This window comes from Marmota monax, unplaced genomic scaffold (genome assembly GCF_021218885.2).
Source record: "Marmota monax isolate L192 unplaced genomic scaffold, Marmota_monax_Labrador192_F-V1.1 WCK01_AAM20220418_F8-fsc00009, whole genome shotgun sequence".
Taxonomy (NCBI): domain Eukaryota; kingdom Metazoa; phylum Chordata; class Mammalia; order Rodentia; family Sciuridae; genus Marmota; species Marmota monax.
Window position 1 is genome coordinate 18,297,891 of NW_026694710.1, and position 14,891 is coordinate 18,312,781.

The window sequence follows — 14,891 nt, forward strand, 5'->3', positions numbered from 1 at the left end:
TCCTTGCAGCGTAGGGAACAGAGAGAGGACGGAGAAGTCCCATGGGTTGCTTTGCTGCCTCATCAGCAAGAAGTGGCTGAGGAGGGCAGAGGCCCCAGTGGGCCCACAGACTCTGCTTCGTCATCACCTCCGCTGGTCGGTGACTGCATGGCCTTCACTGGCCCCTTGTAGCATCAGACCATGGTGATGAGAACGTGGGCTTTGGAGGAAAACCCAGGTTTAAACCCTGACTCAGTTTCTTTCCAATGGTAGGAGCTTGAGCAAGGTATTTCAACCCTCTGTGCCTCAGTTTCCCCATCTAGCAAATGAGGGCAATAGTACTTATGGGATTCTTATAGTTGGCATGCCAAAACCCATTTTAAGTGTGGGTTAAATATAAAGCTCTCGGTTGAACTTTGGTTTTCTCATCTGTAAAACAGAGAAACCAATGGTGGCTCCGCCTCCTGAGGGCAGTGGTGAGGGAACCCAGTCTCTGGCACTCAGAGAGGGCTCATGAGTGCAGGTATTGCCGAGTCCATGGTTCTGATCCGAAACAGAATATTTTGTGCTGCCCCTTTCCGCCAGCCCTTGTGCCCACCCGTGGCCGCCATTGCCTAAGGAGAGCCATGTGCTTATGTTACAGCTGCCAGAGTCTGGAAGGATCCTGTGGATCTTGACTTATTTTCTCTTTGTAGCCCCCCGGACAATTAAAGCAGTCCATGAAGTCAGAAGCGCAAACTATTAGAAAAATTCACCAGGATCAAGTCCTTCCCATGGAGAAGACACAGGTAACCATCAGCTACCTATGATATAATGGTGACCTCAGCAAAATGGATTGCACCTCCTTGACTTAGACCTAGTCTGAGGCCACATGCACATCTCATGGAGGTCTCATCCAACTGGTCTCAGCCTCACCAATTGAGCTGGGCTTTGAAGAGCACAAAACTTAAATTACACCACCCCTAAATCTTATTTTCTTCTCATTTTCCCAGTGGAGTGTGAGCAGTTAGCTTTGGTCTGTGCCTGGCCCCCGCTCCTTGCTGTGGTATCCATTGCTGTTAACACACCCTCCAAAGCCAGGTGTCTAGCACATCAGGTGCTGATCATTTTGCTCTGGACTTAATCTCATATATTCTCTAATTCTTTCTCTCCAAACTCTGCCTAGAAATATGTGAAAGTGAGGGTAAGTGCTTTTCTTCCTGTGTCCTGTCTGCTCTGTTACTGTCTTGATGGCCATTGCTGCCTTTCTTCTCTTTCCCATCCCTCTTGACCTGTCTCATTGCTTGAGACTATCAAGGCAGGCTTGTAGCAGAGGCAGAACAAGGACTTTGGAACCAGGAAGATCTGGCTTCAGGGCCTGCTTCTGCATCTCCAAAAACTATAGTATCTCAGTTTCCGCATCTAAAAACAGAATATTAAAAAAAAAAATGAGATATAACAAGGGTGGGAAAGATTCCTGCATTGCTACTCTCTGGTTCATGGAGATGTCAGACCTCTGACCTCAGAGGACTCAGGAATCAAAGAGTTGTTACTAGACTTGCATATGGGTCATACTCGCAGCTGTCAAGGCGGGAATTGTGTGGAAACTGGGTTACTAGGTCGGTTGCTCAAGTCTGGAGACGGGGATTAGGTCTATCTGCTCTGACATCTGAACCTTCCTGATGGAGTTTTTTTTCTCTGTCTCGGTCTCTCTCTTCTTTTCTGCCTTCTGACTTCCTAGTTCCATGGAGGATGCGCAGCGTCTTCCTGCGGAGGAGCTCACTTTCCTGTGTGCCGTGCTCATCACTCTGTTCTGCTATCTGTGTTCAGATCAGAACAAATCTGTTAACATTAGAAACTGCTTTTGCAGCTTGTCGTCAAGCAGACAGGACCCCTTGGCCTTTTCAGAGTTAGGGCACCTTGTCCACAGAAAGACAAGGGGGTCAGCCAACTGCAGTCTGAAGGCCAAATCCTGCCAGCTTTTGTAAACAAAGTTATTGCAACACGGTGGTGCCCAGTTATTTCCAAACTGTCTGTGGCTCCTCTTGGCTATAAAGGTGAAGTAAAGTGGAGTTGTTGGAACAGGCCATTGCCTAAAGCCCAAAATATTCATTCACTCTCCAGCCCTTCATAAGTTTACCACCCCAAACCAAAATCATCCAGGGGTGCCACACTGTAGGGCAGGCTGTGTTTTAAATGCCTTCCACTTTGATCAAATCAGTTCAAAGGCATTTCTTGGGCACCTTGCATGTGATCTGCACCCTTTCCAAGCTTTTGAACAAGTATCCTGATTTCTTACACCAGGTACACATCGTTACGTGTTGGTTTTTCTAGAATGAGACCTTTGCAGTGTAAGATCAGATTGATGGCTATTATGGGGAGCGAGGAGACACATGCCATGTGTTCTTGCTCCCTTGTTTAATAGTTTTGACAATATTTTCTGTTTTTTCACCAGGATGATGTACAAAAAAATATCAAGATACTTCAACACACAAGTGGGGGACTAAAGGCAAGGATGCATTTTGTTTTTCTGTCACAGGGTTTGTTATTAAATACCATGCATAGAATTTCAGAGACATTGATTTTTACAAGTACTTTAAATTTTAAAGAAAGTCTCAGGTATGTACCCATCTAAATACCCAATTGGGTTTTCCTACCATTTCCCTTCTACTTGTGCTTCCATAAATGCTGACCTCTCCTAGCAGGTTGTCTATAGAACTGAAATCCATTTTGATGCGTAGAAACTTAGAAGGTAACATGGGGCAATCTCACAGAGCTATCGATGCCTAGCAAACCAGTGTCAAGGCTCAGTGCCCTCTAACTGCATCCATCTCACTGCTGGGCTGCTCACAGGCTGCTCAACTTATCTCCCCCCTTAGATAGGCAGCCTGAAGGAGCAGCCCCTGTCGTGGCCACCTCACATGCTCTTAGTGGGTACATGAGTTTGGGGTGACAGGAACCCAGTTGTGTTTTAAGATACTGGTTAGAACTAGCACATTCTGCTTTGTCATGTTCCCCTGGCCAAAGCAAGTCACATGGCCACACCCATGATCATCATGGTCAGAGCAGAGAAGTACAGTTGTCTCTCACTGGGGGAGGGGTTGGTTCCAGAACCCTCCATGGACATCAGAACCCATGAGTGGTGAAGTCCCTTGCATAAAATGGCATACACAGTATTTGTATATAACCTCTGCACATCTTCTCATATACTTTAAATTCTCTGTAGATTACTAAGACTACTCAACGCAATGCAAATGCTATATGAATAGTTATTATACTGTAATGTTTAGGGGATAATAACAAGAAAACAATCTCATATGTGTTCCATATACTTTTTTCTCAAAAAGATTAGTTGAATCCCCAAATGCAAAATCTGTGAATTTGGAAGGCCAACTATGTGCTCTAAGCCCTGAGAAGTCATGCCTGAGAAGGTGTCAGTCGTCTGGAACAGTTGCTGCGCTCTACTGCAAGGGTACCCTAGCCACAAACACACCCACAACAGAAACTCAGCTCTATGGCTGTGCTATATTCATCTTGTATACAAAATGCCAACAAGCAACTCAATAAGGAAGAAAATATTTCCTTGTTGAGTAGGTAGGCTGCCCACAAAAGGCTTTGGCTATGAGCCCCACAGTGAAAATCTCAGTGTTCCTTCCTTCACCAATACCAGGACTCACTTTCTCTGAAGACATTCAGGTTTACTCTGCACTAGGACCCTCCCTACACCTCCAATTACTGGGGCCATTTCATCATGCTTTATCCCTTGCCAAGGGACCCCAAGAGACACCCTGCTGGCTACAGGCCCTTTGCTCCCTTCGGAGCAGCAGTGCATGCAGTTTGGGGTTGCATTCATGGGGCCCAGCCCAGGGAGCACTAGGGCCAGGACTCAGTTGTGACCCACTTGTCAGGCTGTGTTGCTCAGCACTTTGGGCAAAGGAACCCTTTTTCAGATTTTGCACCAAGGTCTCATGCAGGTTGGCCACAGTGCTATCTTGGAATGACAGTGCAGGCAAATTCCTACACCTTAGTATGTTCTCAGCTTGGTGGTCTTGAGGTCGTCAGCCACCTACTCCGGGAACAGTGGCCAGCAGCACCCTCCTGCCCACTTTGCTGTGAGTTCTCCTAGAAGGAAGTCCTATGAAGGCTCCACTCCAGTGCTGACCCCCAAATGCTTGATCTTGGCTCTTCTCCTTCCCCTACCTCAGGTGACTGGGCCAGGTCATGGTGGCATTGGACTGGGGCACCAGTACTACTGACTGTCCGGATCCCTGGGGTCTGAATCTGCAGGTCCAGCCAGCCACAGAACGGAAAATATTTGGGGGAAATAACTAAGTCTGTACTGAACGTATACAGACTGTTTTTCTTCTCATTGTCCCCTAAAAAATACAGTGACGATTATTTGCATAGTATTTACATCGTGTCAGGCGTTATAAGTAATTTGGAGATGACTTAAAGTATATGGGAGGGTGTGGGATGTGTCGGTCACCTGCCATTTTACGTGAGGACTTGAAGATCTTTAAACTTGCTATCGCAGGGGCTCTTGAAATCAGTGTTCCCAGGGACAGCTGCACTCAAATTGATTTTCATATTGTCTGTTTAATTCCTCTTATCACTTGATCCCCTTCTAATTACTAGTCTGTTTTCCAGGAGAAAGTGACCAAGATTCTGCAATCTTTGGATTCTGTTCAGATCTTCATAACAAACGATATTTCCTCCGTTATTGTGGAAGTGAGTTTTCTTTCTTAAAATAAGCCAATCAATAAATGGGCCTGTGAGCTTTCCATAATTAAGTCTCTGTGGTGTTTGAGTATGCTGTCATCATTTTAGTGGCATTACTGATCTTCGGTTTCTTTCTAGGAAACGAAGAAATTTGCGAAAAAAATCTTACGATATTTTGAACACTACCTAGAGTGGGTGGAGCTGGCTGTAAGTAGTTGACCTTCTATGAACATAAATGGGGTGTCCTAAGACAGTCATTGTCTAGGGTAAAATATGGAGGAAGTGAGGTTGAATTCCTGGTGATTGGACTGACACCAAGTAGAAGGGCTTTGAAGTGTGGAGACCAAGACCTCTGAGACCAGCCCACCAGGTGGGAGCCCCTTCCCCCTCCCAAATCCCCTCTTGTCCCTTGGCACACCATTGTGACATGGGTTCCTCCATTTGCTTCTCACCCCCTTTGTCATATAACAAAGGGATCAGACTAAAAATTCAGTCTAAACCACTGCTGGACATGTGTGCTTTTAGTTCTCTCAGCAACCCTGAAGGGTGGGTCCTCTAGTTCACATAACATTTGAGGAAACTGGAAACTGAGGCTCAGAGAGAACAAGGTTCTTGCTTTGAAGTACTTGGATTCACACCTGTGGGACTCATCCGCACAAACCCCCAGTCAGCTCCGAAACTCCGAGGAATGGAGGTCCTTATGTGAGACGGGCCACAAGGGTCTAATCGTTGTGGGGTTTGGTGATCTGCTCACTCAGTTTTTCCATGTCCCTCACCTCCATAGGTCACTGAGAAGATGGTGCCCTGCAAGCCTGTGGCCACCGCCATGGATTCTGCTTTTAAAGTGATTCTGTGTGGCTTCATTGTGGACCCTCTGGTGAGAACTCCATCTTCCAAAAGCAGACGTGTTAAACCCATCATCTTGATTGTTTCCCTCCAGATGGAAATACACTATAATATTTGTTTATATTAGTTTTCTGTTGGGGTTTATTTTGGTTTAGAACCCAAATCCTAAACCCTAAAATTTAGATCAGTGTGTTATGATACCCAGTAGACCAAAACAGTGACAGTCCTGTTTACAGCTACTCGTTCCTTACTAAAATCACACTTGGAAGTTGGGAGACTCCTCTTGGTGGGAACAATCAGAAAGGAAGACTCCTTGCTGTGCTGATAGCTAATATCAGGAGATTCTTCATGTGACTTTCTGCACAAGCCCAGTGCTAAAATCCAGGCTTCATTTTTGTTTTAAAATTGCTTTAACATGTGACACCTAGGACGGCAGATTCGGTTTATCAAATTTGTTGCTCGCCTCTGTTCACCCTCAGCTTGCACTGACCCTGTCTGTGGGCAGATTCTCTTGCTTCTTCTGCTCAGAGTGCCGTGGTGGTTTCCCCTTGCTACCACGATGAAGGCCAGCACCCTTCAGAGAACACGCCAGCCTAGCACGATGGCGTCCTGCCCACCCAGGTCACATTATGTGCTGCTTCCCACCTTTCTCCCTGGGCTCCAGACATGCTCAATTCTTTTCACTTCTTCAAAGTTCCCCACCTCTAGGCCTTTGCACATGCCCAACTTCCGGTCTGCAGACCGTCTCCCTCTCTCTTTCTCTCTTCTCCCCACCCTTCCTATGCATTGGACTAACTTCTCAGATCTGTTAGCAGAGGTTGAGAACATGGACTCTGAATTCAAATGCCACTTCTACCCTTTCTGAACTCTGACTTTGAAACACCATTGACATTTCCTGAGCTTCATCACCCGAATGGGGCTGTTTGGATGGTTCAGCTACCTTCCATGTAAAGCCCTTGACACCATTACTGGTACATGAACACCCTCTGTAGCTGTTAGCAGTCCTTTGTTGTTCAGTTTTCTGAACTGTATCCTTTTCTCTGGAAGGATTTTATGATCCTCCAAACTTACAGGATCCCTTTTCCACATTCCCACAGAATTCTATGCTTTTCCTGAGAAATATAATTGCTGTTGAATTACGCACCAGTGTGTATCTCCAAGATCTGGCCTCTGCAACACACACTACACTGAACTGCACGACAGAGGGCGCTGCTGTGCCCTTTGCTGGCACAGAGCATTCCTAAGGCATGCTGATCAGAGAACTCGGTGCATCCCTGCTCTCTTTCTCCATCTCCCTCTTCCCTGCTCACAAGTTCATTTGCTGGCTGGACTTGCATAGACCCGAGGGGAATGATCCTTCCACTCTGGCACCCCAGGCCATGGCTTCTTAGCTGCTTACCTCCCGTGGCAACTTCTTGCCCCGTCTGTCCTGTGTTTGGTGGCCCCTGCTGCCAGCTTCTGTGGAAGTCCTCATTAGGCCAGTCCTGGGTTCACCTGATTGATTCTGAATTGACCTCTTCCTGGTCCATTCTCCATCTCCCATCACCAACCAGGCAAATCACCCAGCTTCTAGATGCCTCTCTGCAAAGACTGGGGCAGAAAAAGGAGAGGTCTAGAGGCTGCTCAGGGGATAACAGGCTGGATCTTTGCTGCTGGTGGTGTACAGCGAGGAAGAGCTCTGGGAACCCCACTGCACCAACAGAATAGATGCAGGTTGGCCACCATGTCTCTTTAGTATCTTGATCACTCCTCAAAGGATTTAGGAAGCTTCCAGGGAATGGATGTGGCTGTCAGAAGACTGGAAAGCCTGGAAATTAGAGGCCAGGGAGATGCCACCAAAAACAACAGCCAGCTCATCCAGGAGCGCAATAATGCTGCCTGGCCAGGCTGGGACAGCAGGTGGAGGCTGGTGTCCCAGCTGCCTTCTGCCTCATGGTGGCTGGGGAAGCTGCTCTGGTGGTCCTGCAGCATTGTCCCGAGGCAGGGCTCAGACTTGAACTTCCATAGGAGCCTGGAATGTGCAGGCTTACAAGGCCAACCAAGAAGGATGCTGATCAGAAGTGGTACCAGCCTGTGTGTACCACAGGGTCACACTGTGCATAGCTGTTACTGCTTTGTTTGGTAACATTAAGGTACTTGGGGTTTCACTCTTCAAAGGATGACATGGTCTGTGCCCAAAGGAGGGCAAATGCTGCTCTTGAGGGAGAAGCATGACTCTTCTGCTGTTGGCTATTGTCTCATGGGCAAAAGGGTCCAGGATATGAAATGCAATCTCAGATTTTTCAAGAAAAGACATTAAGTTCAGGTTTATGTGTGAGATCTGACTTATAAATATTGGCAACTGTTTTTTAAAGGACACTTTAATTTTGCTTTTTAAGTAAAACATGGTTGAACTCAGCCTGTGGCCCACCTTCAGGGTGGTTAACATGAAACACAAGACTTCTCTTGAGACGCTGGTGTGTGGCCAGCTTTGCTTCTGTCTTGTTGACACAGTTGTGTTATGGGGTGAGGCTGCTGCGCCTCCACTGCTCAGACGCAGATCAAAGCGAGAAAGTTTCATGAGTCTAGCTCCGAGAAGGGGTGTGGACTCAGACCGGACAGCTGGCCATCCTGCAGGCTGTACAGCTGGGGCATCCAAGGGAGCTGTGGAGGTCGAGACTTGGAGTTTTCCTGGAGTGTCCTAAGTGAAATCCTGGCTACACTGCTGGCTGTTTCTGTTTGTCGTCTGGAAAATAAATGTAATTATATAATAAATATAGGATCTACTCAAAGTTTTCAGAAAAACAAACTGGATTGTAGCATGTGGCCCTTCAGACAATGGCTGGTTCATGTTACATTCACAAATAAATTTAAAGAACAAAATGAAGATTCATTTATAAAAGATTGCAAAACACATATTTTCTAATAAGCAGCTGTTATTTTCCATTGCCCATCTTCAAGTATTTAATTTTCTTAAATTTTAATTTAAGTTTTTGATTTTTTTTTCTCCCCAGAATTTGTTTTGGTTTGGCATAGGGAAAGCTACTTTTCTTTTACTACCGGCTCTAATCATCGCTGTGAAGCTGGCCAAGCACTACCGCCGCATGGAATCAGAGGATGTATATGAAGAGTAAGCATGAGCTTCCTTGAAGGTGGGGGTCGAAGTCCGGGCAGGACTTCAAGGAGCTGCTGCATCTGAGCTCAGATGACTACAGCTGACTCTCTTCTAAAAAAAAATCTGTCCTGGTTTTGTTAAGTTTTAATGCTAATCATGCCTTTTCACTCTCAATTAATCTCAACTTCATTAACCAGTCTTCTCATTTCTCCTTTGCAGTTGCTCTCGGTCGGGGACTTGGCATTTCACTTTATGATAACTTTTATTACTATTTTCCTTTCTATCCTGACATCGGTCCTTGGCTCTGTGTCTGGTGATCTCATGTGTTTCATATTCATGTCACTCACTTCCTCCAATATGGAGGAAGGTTAGGGTTAGGGTTAGGGTTAGGGTTAGGGTAGGGTTAGGGTTAGGGTCTCTCTGGAATGTGCACTATTAATATCCATATTGGAGGACAAATGTGGAGAGTGTAGCTGTAGAGCTGAAATAGTCGCACGAAAATTAGTAATTTTCTCTCTACTTTTTATATTTTATGGTGTTGAAACTGTATGCATGGAAATGTAAGCCTTTTTTTAAAAAAATATATTCACACATGGGATGGGAGAGGATTTATTATCCTATGATGGACTTTAAAGTTAAATTAATAATATCTTTAAATGACATAAAAATAATAGATACATCTAGGTAAAAATAAATCCTGACAGTTCTGAAAAAGAGGACTGGAACACAGAGGGTGTACAAGAAATACTCATTGAAGGAATGAATATTTTACATGTTAAAAATTACTAATGCATACAGAAATCATTCCCATCTTTGGGAGGCAGAGGCAGGAGGATCACAAGTTCAGCCAGTCTCAGCACCTCAGCAAGGCCTTAAGCAAATAGTGAATCAAAATTTAAAAAGAAAGAAAGAAAGAGGGTTATTTTACAAGTTGGTAACACAGACTTTGAGGTCCCAGAAACCTCTCAGCACACTAACATTGCCATGAACAATTTGCCATTTAGAAGTGAGTGTCAAAGCCATAGACATTCACTAACTCCTGGTCTCATACCGGAGTGCTGAGAACAGACAGCTGTGTGCCATCACCCATCCTGTCATAGCCCTGTCTGAGCCCTTTGCTACATTTGCTGTCCAAAACCTGCCTCCACCATAGATGAGACAACACCCGAGTCCCCACTGGATGCACAGCTGCACCCCACGTGAGTACTCAACACTGAGGGCTTAAGAGGTGTGTGTGAGTGTCCTTGCTTACCAGTTTTTACCCATGTCCCTGCACATGAGAAGACTTGCTAACTCTTGGATTTCATTTACTGGACAAAAATGGAAAACGATAATGATAGGAAACAGGAAAAGCCCTAGGAGATGTTCAGAAATGAGTGTCTCTTCCCACTTGCTGGTGGGCGTTTCATCCTGGGTTGTTAAGGCAGAAATTCACAATCAGTGACTCCCCCCCAGTTGTACTAAAGACCACTGAGGACGCTTCTGTAGTGATTCTGGGTGTAATACACATTTGAAGGAGTTGCCTTTGGGAAGGACCTAGGTCCTCACACTCCTGTGAAGGGCAGAAGCAGAGTGTGTTGTCTTGGAAGTCCCAGGCTCTTCCGAGGCTTCTGTATTCTATATTCTGTGTGCAGCCCCACAGCAGGTTGACGGGCTTTGTTTCAAGGAGAGAAAAACAGCACAGACTAACTGCCCCCCTCAGGTTTCCCTGGGGCACCTTCTGTGGTAGCTGTTGAAGCAGGGCTGGTTTTCCATCCAGAACAGCCCACCCTGCAGGGGAGTCCTGGTAGGTGTCCTGGCCAGTCTGCTCTTCTGAGGGCAGTAAAGAAAGGAACAGAAAGTTTCAGGTTAGTGGAGTTGATTTATTTCTAGAAGGGGAGGAAGCAACATCTCAGAATCTCTAGGAATGTTGTGATTAATTTCTGCCCCACTGAGACCCTCCTTAAGGACTCTGGGGTCCGAGTTAGGGTAAATTGTGTTGCAACGTCTTGTGTCACTATGTGAGTTCAGTGGCATTTCCTGGAGCCTCAGTGTCCTTATATGTGAAAGGAGACAATAGGATCCCTGCTCACTTAGTGTTGTGAGGTCACAGGGGTAAAATATTCAGCCTTTGACAGTGGAAGCCCTTGCTTGAGTGTTTCTGGTTCATGAGAGTAATGACAATCTCATCTTCTGGTTACCCTGATGTTTCTGGTGGAACCCCGAGCTGTTCAGAAGAAAAACATGTCTATTTTGTTAACCAGCCAGGGCCACTTGTCCTCTGGGCTTGCACAGGTGGGAAGGAGGCTTCACAAGCTGTGGGAGAACCCATTGGCCTCCATTCAGTCTAACCTGAGCCCCTTGTACCTTTCTGTTGCTGTGAGTTCCATGAGTGCTCACACCAAAGGATTTCAATTGCTGCCACATCTGAAGACAAAGCCAGGTTTGGGAGCAAAGAGGACAGTGCATGGATTAGGTGCCCAGCCCTCTAGGAAAGTCCTTCTGCAGGTCAGGCTAATACAAAGTCAGGAGCAGCTCAGCCATTGGTTCCTGAGGAGTCTCCCAGGAAAAGTCTCCTGAAGGGGAACCATGCAGCTTCTGAGTGGCCAAGTCAGTCTCAACGCCTTCCCCCTCCCCTCCCCTGTCATCTTGTTTCTCTCTCTCTCTCTCTCACACACACACACACACACACACACACACACACACACACACGTAGGCCGTCCTGAGCTCTCTGTCTGGTGATCTCCTGTGTTTCTTGTCCATGTCACTCATCTGCTCAACCTGTCTCTCTGGAATGGGACTATTAACATTCATGTTGGAGTACAAATGTGTGGGGTGTGGCTTTAGAGCTGTAAGAGTCACAAGAAAATTAGTAATTTTGTCTCTCCTTTTTTGTATTTTATAATGTTAAAACTGTACGCTCGGAAACGTAATCCTTTTTTTAAAAAATTATATTTATACATGGGGTGGGGGAGGATTTTATTATCCTATAATAGACTTTAAAGTTGAATTATTAATATCTTTAAATGACATAAAAATAATAGATACATCTAGGTAAAAATAAATCGTGACACCTCTTAAAGGGGACTGGAACATAGACGGTGCTCAAAAATACTCGTTGAAGGAATGAATATTTTACATGTTAAAATTACTAATCCATGAAGAAGTAGTTTCCATTTTTGGAATCTGCAGATTTAACAAATTGTCAAGTACCTTTCATGACCCATACATTGTCTTTTTGATACATGATGTAAACACTTCATCTTAGAGATAATGTGGTGTTTTGGTGTCATTTATTTTTGTTACAGTATGGAAAATGGTTATCATAAAGCTCATCCATATGGTATTCACAATGCTGTTATGCCAAGGTAAACAAAAGTCCAGAAGTGCATGTGTGTCCCGTGGTGAACTTTCTCTTTCCCCTGTAGATCTTCTGAGATCTCTGCATGCTCTTGGTGCCTTGCACTTCTCTCTGCATGATACTCTGTCAACGCCTAGCTACAATCTTGACCTACGTAGCATTTTATGATGCCATAGTTTGAGATTTCAGTGACTTCTTAGCAACAGAAATGTGAAGCAACTAAAATTTGGTGTCATCAGAAAATGCTACGTATAACTGAAGATCATAATGATTTAAATGCATGCACACTTTAGCATTTCTCTGCTTCAAACTAGGTGCTTACTGTCTTCCAGATTTACCCCTCTTCCCTTCTCTCATCCATTCTCTTTCCTTCTCATAAATTATGGTCAGTCGAAAAACGAACTCCAACTTCTCCAAAATCTTTTCATGCATTCAAATTTTCTGGATGTAAGTCACTTTCCACGAACCTGGACATTCACTAAGTAATTCTGAGCACTATCTGACAGGTGTCCTCTTATGAGAATCCACTAAAACTTGAGATGTACCTGACAACCAGGAGGCCTGTCTACTGAAAAGAAGAGGGGCCAGGATAAGCAAGGGACAGCAGGGCAGCCCTGAGCTCTCTTACTTAGTGGGTGTGGTCTTTATCAAATCCATACAGCTGACCCTAAACCAGTGTTCTTTAGCACATGCAAGGGGTACCTCAGGTGCAAAGGAATGAGTCTAACTTCAGTGTGCAGGGGGGTCCATGTTCTCTTAGAAGTCTGTACTCCACAAGGGACAATCCAGTTCAAAGGTCACCATATTCAGGGGAGTCCCCAGCTTGGGCTCCCACTAAGACTTTATATAGAAAAATATATAGTACTGGCAAGGGCATCCTTATCTTGAGCAGTGTGGCCTAGTAACAGCTGATGCTCTACCTTTGTCAGGCCTCAAAAGGAACAGAATTAGAAAGATATTTGTCTCTTCAGAAGGGTAAAAGATTTACCCAATTTACAATACTGAATATCACAAAAATTTCCAAACATTTCAATTTAATTTGCATTTAAGGGAAAGGAAATTGTATTGTGTATCCAGCAAAAAAATAAATAAATAAATAAGAAATTTCTTCCTCACGGTTCTGGAGGTGGCAAGTGCTAGACCAGGTGCTGTCAGGTTCACTGGCTTGTTCATAGATGGTGCCCCTCCCTGTATCTCACACAGGTGAAGGAGTGAGCCAGCTCATTGGGGTTGCTTGTCCTAAACCTGTCCCCAAAGGCCTCCACCTCCTAGTGCCATCCTCCTAGTGACTAGGATCTCAACTTATGAATATTAGGGGGACATAAGCATTCAGATGAAGCAAAAGTAATAATAATAATAAGAAGAAAACAATAAGGCTTCAAATGGCAAATTGACTTCATGTCATTTGCTGCCTCTAGGATAAGGTGATGTGTGTTGGATTTGGTTGCTAGAGTGCTAGGTTGTGAGAGATGTGAAGATTGATTTAAGGGTCACTTAGCTCAGTCTCCTCCAGGCAGAGTAGGCAGGGCTGTGGCCTGCCTCATACATATCTCCCGTTTCATAGGGTAGCATGCTAGGAGGGCATCTTATACTTATGGACTGAAATTTCAAGGTCAAAGGAGAGTTCTCAACTATCTCTATTGCCCCAACATGTGTTTTTCTAGGACTTTCTGAATTTGTAGAATTGGTGTCTGGTCTTGCCTCCTGTTTGCGAGGTCTGCAGGTGTCCTCTCTTTATCAGGAAGTGTCATTGAGTTGGCTTAGAGGATTTTAGCAAGACAGGCAAGCCTGGGCGGGAAGTGTACTGAGGGTCAGGACTCCTGGTGGCAATGCTGTGGTGGAGTTTGGGATGCGAGATGTTTGAAGAGAAGTCCAGGTGGACCTTCTGAAGCCTCAGTCCTCTGGAGCAAATACGCCCTGCCAAGAGTTGCTTTCATTGGGCTAAATGGAGACTTTGTGCCCCACCTCTCTAGCCACTTGGATATGGGCTGCCCAGGAAAGGGAAAGCCCTTGGGCAGTTCAATTGGCAGCAGAGCAGGCCCTGAGAACTCTGGCAGCAGGAGGCCCTCTGCTGACCATGCTCCCCACTGCTGATGGCAAGTCCTTTGGGAATCTGGAAGGTACAACATTATGGCTTCCTGAGGAGTAGGAGGCTTGGGAGAGATTGCTGCATCCAGGATTCTTTTGCAATTGAAAGGGAGGGTCAGGTTGTGCTTGGTGGTGCATGCCTGTATTCCTAGTGACTTGAGAGGCTGAGTCAGGAGGATCACAAGTTCAGTCAGTCTCAGCAATTCAGCAAGGCTCTAAGCAAATAGATTTCAATTGTCAAGAAAGAAAGAAAGAAAGGAAGGAAGGAAGGAAGGAAGGAAGGAAGAAGAAAGAAAGTCATTTTGCAAGTTGATAACACAGACTTTGAGGTCCTAGAAACCTCTCAGCACACTTATGTTGCCATGGACCCTTTGCCATTTAGAAGTGATTGTCAAAGCCATAGACATTCACTAACTCCTGGTCTCAGTCCTGGGTGTTGAGAATAGGCCACTGTCTGCCATCACCCATCCTGTCATGGCCCTGTCTGAGTCCTTTGCTACATACACTGTCCAACACCTGCCTCCACATAGATGAGCCAACACCGAGCCCCCATTCGATTTGCAGGAGCACCCCACGTGAGTACTCAACACTGAGGGCTTAAGAGGTGTGTGTGAGTGTCCTTGCTTACCAGTTTTTACCCATGTCCCTGCACATGAGAAGACTTGCTAACTCTTGGATTTCATTTACTGTACAAAAAGGGAAAACGATAATGATAGGAAACAGGAAAAGCCCTAGGAGATGTTCAGAAATGAGTGTCTCTTCCCAGTTGCTGGTGGGCGTTTCATCCTGGGTTGTTAAGGCAGAAATTCACAATCAGTGACTCCCACCCAGTTGTACTAAAGACCA

The 14,891-nt window shown here is 45.4% G+C and overlaps 1 protein-coding gene across 4 annotated transcripts in view; it reads left to right on the top strand.

The window, feature by feature from the left end:
• The window catches only part of Prom1 (prominin 1), a 122,874-nt gene that overhangs the window by 84,591 nt on the left and 23,392 nt on the right, over positions 1-14,891 (top strand). The window contains exons 18-24 of one of the 4 annotated variants that reach the window (XR_009224808.1): positions 675-767; positions 2,414-2,467; positions 4,606-4,686; positions 4,816-4,884; positions 5,462-5,554; positions 8,517-8,654; positions 11,905-11,964. Coding sequence is in view for 2 of the 4 variants with exons in the window: in XM_046423647.2 (XP_046279603.1) it covers positions 675-767; positions 2,414-2,467; positions 4,606-4,686; positions 4,816-4,884; positions 5,462-5,554; positions 8,517-8,632; positions 11,905-11,964 (566 nt within the window). In the remaining 2 variants the exon portion in view is untranslated. The remainder of the gene's footprint in view (positions 1-674; positions 768-2,413; positions 2,468-4,605; positions 4,687-4,815; positions 4,885-5,461; positions 5,555-8,516; positions 8,655-11,904; positions 11,965-14,891) is intronic. The other 3 variants (XM_046423647.2, XR_006847005.2, XM_046423648.2) reach the window with 3 other exon arrangements.